We start from the raw sequence: 8,793 nt of genomic DNA on the forward strand, positions 1-8,793 counted from the left end.
AACTACAGTTAGTGATGATTAATTATGGGGAATAAACTTTATTTGTTCACACCATCTGAAGTAAGATATAGAAAGGAGAAACAGGGAACATGGAAGCTGAGGAAGTTTATGTGTTTCTGTTGTTTGTTGATGTCATAGGGATTTTAATAACAATTTTTTTAAAAAAAGAACTAAGCCGCATGGCTCCGTCTGGGGCCTCTGAGGAAGGTGCATTGGAAGAGACTTGAACAACCTGGATACTCTATGCCCACAATCAGATGAACGTGCTAAACATAATAAGCAAAGTGATGTGAAGATGACTCTCTTCTGGACTATAATGCGTGGGGTCTGTCTGTGTGTGAGGGGGGTATTTGGCTAGAGTATCTCAAGAGGTCCCAAGGAGTTGGCGCCGGGTGTCTCCCACCTTCCACTCACCATGAAAATCTTGCGCTCACCCTTCTGTTTGATGTACTCCTTGGGCAGAAAGTCCTTCAGGCTGGAAAAGAAGAGAAATGGGGTTGGAGATATTAGGCAGCTGTTATTGGTGGGGGGCTTAGGGGGCCAGGTGAACAGACGAAAGCCCAGCACACAGAGACCCAAGTCCAGATGGCTTGGAGGTAGGACAGGACAGAATGGGGAATGGCCAAAATGCAGGGGCCTCTGCAGGTGAGGGGGTTTGTGGGTACACCCAGAGTGGTACAGAGCAACAGGCTGGGATGGGAGACACTCACTCCAGGAATCCTGGCTTGTGCTTCTGTTCGTTGTGGGACCCGAACTGGACCTGGCACTGGTATCCAGCAAACTCACAGGCCTTGTCGAAGGAAACGGGGTGGGAGCCATTCAGGATGTCATCGCGGGCCTGCGGGGGTAAAGGGAAGCAGTTAGCCATTGGTGTGTATCCTCACCAGCTCCAGCCAGGAGGCATGCCAGGACGCTCTTCTCGCCCATCAATATGGCTGGTGCCCAATGTTTTGGGTATTTTGCCAGCCAGATGTATTTTAGACCAAACACAAGGGAACCCAGGCAACCCTGGAGAAGCACATACATGCGCAGGGGGAGGAAGCCCACCTGGACGTAGAGGAGGTTGAGCTGCACAGGGTCCCGTGAATCCACGTTTTGGTCAGAGTAGAAGAACTTGCGTCGGAGGAGGAGCGTCTCACTGTCGTCAATGCCCTGTTCCCTCAGCGTGCGGCCATGATCCAGCCAGTTGACTGTTAAGGAGAGGGAGGGCTGTCAGGGCGCTTTCAGGGCCTGAGAGGGACAGGAGAGACGCAGCCAAGCCGCTCGCCTACTCACCCCTTGCCCAACCCTCCTTGCCCCCCCAACTCACGCTCATCATCAGTGTGCAACTTCTGCTTCAGCTTCTCCATCTTCTTCTCGTCGCGCAGGAGGGTCTTGTCCTTCTTGAGGGTCCCCATCTGCTCCTCCTTCTTCTCCTCTGCCATCTCCCGCACCAGAGAGTACTCATCATAGTTGGTGATGCCTGTGGGGCAAGGGGGAGCAGCGCTTGCTGAGAGGGGCTGGAAATGAGAAGGAAGGGGTGGCCATGGCCACAGCCACGACAACTGGACTGGGTGGTAAGGGTGAGGTCAAGGGGTCAACCTGCCAGGCCACCTGGAGGATCCGTGTTCTCTTACACCCCTCAACCAGCTTTCATGGAAGCAAGAATGGTCCCCCTTCCTCCCCTCCCTCTCACCAATTCTGGCACAAATGGTCATGAGCATATCCGTCACAGTCTTGGAGTCATCCACCATGACCGTCTTGACCGTCCCATCCAGCATGCGGATCTTCAGCGGCCGCTGCTTCTTCTTGTATTCCATGGTGTCCTGAGAAATGGGGGGGGGGGGGGGAGGGAACAGGGGTGGGAAGTCAGCAGGTGGCAGCCTCAGAGCAATCGAAATCTGGGGGGGGGGGGGGCGCACTGAGGGGGGGGGGGGGGGGCACTGGCAGCCATGGCCCCGTTTAGGGAAGGGGGCAGAGGGAGGGACTCACCCCATTGCGGAGCATGTAGTAGTCCAGCGCCTTCCCGGCCTCCAGCCAAATCCCCTTCTTCGGGTCTTCGTCCGACAGGAAGAGGCCAAAATCATTGGCTGGAAAACAGAAGCAGACCACCAGACTTTCCCAGCACCAGTCATGTAAGGTGTCCAGCCAAAGCCACTGGGGCTCCACTCCCATGCCACAGAACTGTCCCTGCAGAGGGTAACTGTGCCCCAGGTCACCCCTCAGATGCACCCCACTCCTCCTCCTCCTCCTCCATAACTGTGAAGAGAGTACAGGGGCTCTTCCGGGGTAGGAACAAACAACCCCAAGGAAACGTGCCCTCCTTCCCACCCTAGGCTGGCCCCTGGCATGGCTCCTGGACTGGCACGAGGAGCTTCTGCTTTCTATTTACTCATGAAGGAACCCTGCCTACAGATCTCCTTCCTTGGAGGTCTTTAAGCAGAGACCGAATGGCCATCTGTCAGGGATGTGAGTTCCTGCATGGCAGGATGGGGTTGGACTGGCTCAGGGCTCTTGGGGGTCTCTTACAGCTCTGAGAAGAGGCAGCTTTTCTGGTACGCGGTCAAGTGTGTAATTACCCCCCCTCATACCGAGATTAGATGGGCCCCGCGGCCCCCCCCCGGTGTACCAGGACCCGCGCCGGCCCATCTGTGCCTCGGGCACTCGCTCTCGGATGATCCGGCAAGCGTCGTACACCATGGTGGAGGGCTCGAACTGCATCGTCTTCACCACATTGCCAATGCTGATCTTGAGTGACAGGGCGACCATGATGGCAGCTGGTGAGTCCCCTCTCGTGCTTCACCTGGCAGGGAGAAAGATAACAAGATGGATGGATGGATGGATGGATGGATGGATGGATGGATGGATGGATGGATGGATGGATGGATGGATGGATGGAAGGACCATGTTACTCAGCACAGGAAGGGGAAGAGAACAGCTGTGGGTCAGACCCTGAAGTAAAGAAGAAGGGAGCCAGAGGCCATTTTTGCCATCCATCACATGTTCTGGGGAGGGCTTTGAATGACTCTTCTTAAGGCCCCCAGCCCTTCCTGCCCCCAACTCCAGGGGGGTCTCAAAACAGGCTGGACACAGGGCTTCTGATCACTGGCCACATTGTGCTCAGCCCACTGTGGGGCACGTCCAGACATCTGGAACCATGAAGCTCAAAGAGCAGAAGGATCTGGAAAGGGCCAGTAGAGGGGCCCATCCTGAAAGAGCCAGGGGTCTCACGACCCATCCTGAGGCTCAGGCGTGCACAGGGGCGAATGTGCAAGACTGGCTTGGCACAGCCTGGATATGGTGCAAAAGGGAGCCAGGCACACATGGGGCTGGAGGGGGCAGTGCGGAGGGGAAAGGGGAAGGGCTCAGCAGCCAAAGCCCAGTAACCAAGTTGTGGCAGCCCCTTCCTGCCTTCCTGAGCCTGGCAAGAAGGGCAGGGAAGGAGACCCCCAGGACAGGGAAGGGAAAGTGACCGAATCACTCCTCTGAGGGTGCCATGCTCAAGAAGAAGGCAGGGAGATCCATCAGATGATACGTGGGAGGCACAACCACTGAGAACAAGGAAGTCACCCAAGGAGGAAGGCCCATCAAGCCCCACTCCCCACCCCAGATGCCCTCCACTGCCTCCCCTGCTCCGCCCATACCCTCCTAACCTTCTCTGCCCCCAGGACCCCTGCAAGGCAGAGGGGGCTAATGTTTATCTTCTTTCCCCAGAGACCCCCCCCCCCCCCCGGTGCTCTTCCATCACCAAGTCCTTGTGAATTCCTGCATGGCAGAAGGGGGTTGGACTGGATGGCCTTTGGGGCCTCTTCCAACTCTATGCCAGTCACCCGAAAGCCCCCCAAAAGGACCAGGAACAGTCCCACCTCCTTCAGGGCCCCACATTTAGCTAGGCCCTGCTGCTCCTCACCCACCCAAATAACTCGCATTGAAAGCCCCCCCATCAATACCCCATCCTAAGGCAGATACCCAACTGGCAAGACCATCGTCCCCATCCCGTCTCCCCGGTGTCACCTCCCCAGGCCACATCTGGTGGGAGGAGTGCTCTCTTTGGACAGGGGCCACCACAAAGTGGACCAGGGCAACGCTGCAAAAGTGCAGATGGCGGAGCATGGGGAGGCCCCTTCTGGGATGTAGAACTGGAGTGAGGGTCCAGTTGCCAGGAAAAGTGGGAGGCAGAACCCACCAGTGGAAGTTTGTTGGAGCAGAAGAAATCTACAAGGGCAGCACCACAAGGAGCCAGAGCAGAGAAGGAGCACCGGACCCCCTGAAAGACCCCAGGCAGTCATGGCTGGCACCAGAGGAGCCCCTCTGGTCCTGGCGTATCTGCTACCCCAAGCCCTACGGCAGGGACCATCAGCAGCTCTGGAGTCACAGTCAGTTTATCATGGCCATCCAGGATGGAAGAAGGGCAAAGGCAAGGGCGCAGCCATCACTCCCACCCCACAAGAGCCGTGATATCCACATCTGGGAGCAACAGCCCCAGGCGCCTACTATTTGTTTGCCTCATGCCCTTGTTTGAAGTATCCTAATCACTTCACCCCAAAGGACCCGCGGACCCACACAAGCAACCTCCTACCCTCAGCATCACCTCAGACACACACTCCACCCCACTGGCACCCCACAGCCTCCTACCCAGCTGTCCTTGGGTCTCAGAACCCCACCTGGGCAGCGGTCAGGCACTCCAGGCGGTGGTGAAGGCAGCTGGTCAAGGAAAGACATCTGCCCCAAGGGGGGCCCCCTCCCGGATCCCCTTCCGGTGTTGTGGCAGGGCTGTTGCACCCCCCTCATTCCCCACTATCACTTTCCTGGCAGCTGGGGCCTGTTTCCTCTCGCTTGACCCCAGAGAAGCTAATGGCCTCCCTTTTCCTTGCCTAGCTCCGCTTCTTCAGTGCACAAGCTCTGGCTTTGAAGTGAAGTCCATGGGAAAAGAGTCCAGTAAACCTTTTTAGCAGACCCTTTTTATAACAAAAGGGCAAAAGCAGAATGCTCCTTTGAGGACTTCCAACAGAAAGGAGGGTACCAGGCGTCATTGGCACATAGTTGGTGAGGGAACATTCCCCGCACCCCTCGGGTCCCAAAAGCCTTTCCTGATGACCCTGGACTGGACAGAGCAGGCAGTGTGTAGGGAAACCAGGAAGGTCACAGGAGGCCAGGCCCTCACCAAATAGACACAAATGTCTTTGGAGAAGCACAACAATGTGTTGTAGCCCTATATGTGCAACTCCCAATTCCTTAACCTGCATCTGAAAATGAACATTACGCACTGACCGAGAAAATACAACTGCATGCACAAGGGAACGTATGTGTGCATAAGATACCAAAGGGACAGGATGCCAAATGTGTGTGTGTGTGTGTCTCTGTGTGTATGTGTTTATCTGCCACTACTTCCTTTGTTAACAAAAAAAAAAAAATGACTCATGACTTCTTGGGGAAGAAGGAAGGAACTCTTTGCCACTTCAAAACAAACCCTTTGCCTCACAATTCACACTGTACAGTTGCAGCACTACAATTCCACTTTAACTGCCATGATGGCTTCATCCTACAGAATCTATGGGTTTGCAGTTGAGGCAGGAGTCTTCTAGTGCCTTCCTAAACTATAAATCCCAGACTTGATAGAATCAAAGAGTTGGAAGAGACCCTCTTCCATGCAGAGTTCCATGCAGGAACTCTCAATCCCCATTGACAGATGGCCATCCAGCCTCTGTTTAAAGACCTCCAAGGAGGGAGATTCCACTACACTCCAAGGAAACATATTCCACTGTCGAACAGCCCTTACCTTCAGGAGGTTCCTCCTCATGTTGAGCTGGAATCTCCTTTCCTGCAGCTTGCATCCATTGCTCCGTTGTGTCCTATTTTCTGTAGCAGCAGAAAACAAGCTTGCTCCCTCCTCAGTCTGGCATCCTTTCAGATTTCCATTTATTGATTATATTAACAATAATAAAAAGAAATGAATGCTTCTGCAATCTGACAGTGGCCCTTGGAATTACCCTCCACGGTAGGTCTAATTATTGGAGAGAGTTTTAGGTAACTAGCTTTATCTTGCAAAATGCTGCTTCTAATCGACATCCTGTAATTGGAATACCTGGTCAGCGGTTTGTCTTGGGTTTTTTGAATCGTGTCTTTGTCCTAGAAAGATGAAGTCCCTTCAAATACATAGAGAGGGCTATCATATCACCCCTTAACCATGTCTTTTCCAGGCTAAACATCTCATCTTACAGGATGGCTCCTTTGCTTTTTATTTTTGTGTGCTTCCTGTCCAGGCAGAGATGTAGCCAGGATTTTTGGAAAGGGGGGGGGGGGGCCAGACTAAGTGCCACCATTATAATGGGGCCTGGGTGCGGCAGCACAGCAGCACACACCATTCATTGTATCCAATGGAAGGGGGAGTCCGAACCCCAAGGACACCCCCCTTGGCTACGTCCCTGGTCCGGGGCTTCTATTTTTCTCCCTTGTCTGGATCATGGGCTGCTTGTTTTACTTTCAAAGATCTAGCCATGTTAGTCTCTAAAATTAAAGAGAGTCTGGTGGATCTCCTTCCTTGGGGGTCTTTAAGGCTGGATGGCCATCTGTCAAAATGGGGATGCTTTGATTGAGAGTTCCTGCATGGCAGAATTGGGGTTGGACTGGATCAGGGCCCTTTTTGAGGTCTCTTCCAACTCTAGGATTCTATGATTCTATTGACTGTAGCACCTTTGAGATGCAAATGCATCTGAGAAAGGAGGCTCCAGTCTAGGCAAGCTCCTGTTCCTATTTTCTTTCAGTTTGTCTCAAATGTGCTGCAAGATCTCTTGTTGCTTTACCTTCGTTTGCCCTTCTGAAAAGCTGGGTAAACAACAGAAGGCAAGCCAGGAATGGGTCCCTGATGCAAATGACACACCTCAGGACCCAGATTCTGCAAAGCTCTCTCCCCCCCTCTCTCTCTCTCTCACACACACCCACCCCACATACACCATGAACAAGAACCCAGTCTTGGGTACCCTCTTCCCCAAACCAGCTATTGGTCAGCAGGACCAGCTTCTGCCCATACTGTGCCCAGGGCAAGTGAGGGGGCAGCCCAGGCTGCCACCGGGGTCAGGAATGGACTTTGGGTTCATTGCAAGCCACAGCAAAAGGGGACTTAGCAAGGGGGACTTTGCCAAGGGGACTGGCATCCCCCACCCCGCTCCCTCTCTGAAGCCCTGGCTGGGGTCCAAACTCAATGCCAGGCAAAGGCAGTGGAACACACTCCCTCAAAGGAAAGTGATGGAATCTCCTTCCTTGGAGGTCTTTAAAGCAGAGGCTGGATGGCCATTTGTCAATGGGGATGCTTGAATTGTGAGTTCCTGCATGGCAGAAGGGGGCTGGATTGGATCAGGGGCCTTCTTGGGGTCTCTTCCAACTCTATGGTTCTCTGATCCTATGGCTCCTGGCCATGACCCAGGAGGAGGGAGGAGGCAGTGGCTGTGGTGGTGGCGGCGGTGGCAGCAGCTCTCCATTCCCCACCTGCTTGGGAGGCTTTCCAGAGCTGCATTCCTCCAGGGCATTCCTGCAACAAACTTGAAAGCTCTCCCATTTCTGGCCAGAGTGCCAGCTGGGCATGCAATGAGGCCTCGGCCGCCCACGGCACGGCAGAGCAAGCCAGGAATGAGCAAGCAATGGCCCTGAACCCACAGCTCAGCAACGGGAAAGGGGGCACTTGCACAACCTGTGAGTGCCAACACTCATGCATGCACACCTCAGGGGCTCCAGCCCCAGTCTGCCAAGGGGCAACAGGCACACTCTGCCACCCCCCCCCCCCCAGATGGCCTCCCTTGGGAGGATTGCCAGTCAAGTGGGAGGGATTGCAGACCACAAGGAGACCCATCCAACCGATGAGAGAGACAGTGTGCCCTCCTGGCCATGATCCACAGTAGCCTAACCCTCCTCTCCAAGCAGTGCCCACCTGGACATCTCTGCCCATCCTGGGATGGCATGAATCATAGTATCATAGAATGGTAGAGTTGGAAGAGACCACAAGGGCCATCCAGTCCAACCTTATTCTGCCATGCAGGAAATCACAATCAAAGCATCCCTGACAGATAGCCATCTACTCTTTGATCCACGAAAGGGGGCAACCCCACAGCCAAATGCTGGCATTGGCTGCCTCTGGGGCCTCTTTGGTTCCTTCAGCACAAGCCCCACACCGGAAAAGATCCACGGAAAGCTAGGCCAAAAACTAACAAAATGAACTTCAACAGAGAGAAATGTAAAATACTGCACTTAGAAAGAAAAAATGAAATGCATAGATATGGGATGGGGGGCACCTGGATTAAGGAGATTTATAGGTGTGAAAGGGATCTAGGAGTCCAAATTAGACCACAGGTTGGACATGGGTCAACCGAGTGATGCGGCAGCTAACAAGGCCAATGCGATTCTAGGCTGCATCAATAGCGGTATAGTGGCTAGATCGAGAGAAGTAACAGTGCCACTCTATTCTGTTCCAGTCAGGCCCCACCTGGAATACTGTGTCCAGTTCTAGGCACCAGAATTCAGAAAGGATGTTGAGAAACTGGAGCATGTCCAAAGGAGTAAAAATGGTGAAGGGTCAGGGAGCTGGGTCCAGTTTTGGGGACCACAATTCAAAAAAGATGTTGAGAAGCGGGAGCGTGTCCAGAGGAGGGCCACCAAAATGGTGAAGGGTTTGGAAACCATGGAGCCCTATGAGAAATGTCTTAGGGAGCTGGGGATGTTTATCCAGGAGAAGAGATAGTTAAGAGGTGATATTATAGCCCTTTGTTTTCTGCTGCTCCAGAGAATAGGACCCAATGGAGCAATGGATGTAAACTGCAGGAA

At 53.7% G+C, this 8,793-nt stretch overlaps 1 protein-coding gene across 1 annotated transcript in view; it reads right to left on the reverse strand.

Annotated features, from left to right (window-relative positions):
- TLN1 (talin 1) overlaps window positions 1-5,779 on the reverse strand; it is a 47,845-nt gene extending 42,066 nt beyond the window's left edge. Inside the window, exons 1-8 of the mRNA XM_042447872.1 lie at window positions 5,759-5,779; window positions 2,619-2,782; window positions 1,972-2,069; window positions 1,676-1,805; window positions 1,310-1,462; window positions 1,048-1,190; window positions 711-838; window positions 415-475 (exon numbers count right to left, since the gene is read on the reverse strand). Coding sequence (XP_042303806.1) covers window positions 415-475; window positions 711-838; window positions 1,048-1,190; window positions 1,310-1,462; window positions 1,676-1,805; window positions 1,972-2,069; window positions 2,619-2,748 — 843 coding nt within the window. The 5' untranslated portion in view covers window positions 2,749-2,782; window positions 5,759-5,779. The remainder of the gene's footprint in view (window positions 1-414; window positions 476-710; window positions 839-1,047; window positions 1,191-1,309; window positions 1,463-1,675; window positions 1,806-1,971; window positions 2,070-2,618; window positions 2,783-5,758) is intronic.
- Between the last annotated feature and the right edge of the window lie 3,014 nt (window positions 5,780-8,793).

Source organism: Sceloporus undulatus, chromosome 2 (assembly GCF_019175285.1).
Source record: "Sceloporus undulatus isolate JIND9_A2432 ecotype Alabama chromosome 2, SceUnd_v1.1, whole genome shotgun sequence".
NCBI classification, from domain to species: domain Eukaryota; kingdom Metazoa; phylum Chordata; class Lepidosauria; order Squamata; family Phrynosomatidae; genus Sceloporus; species Sceloporus undulatus.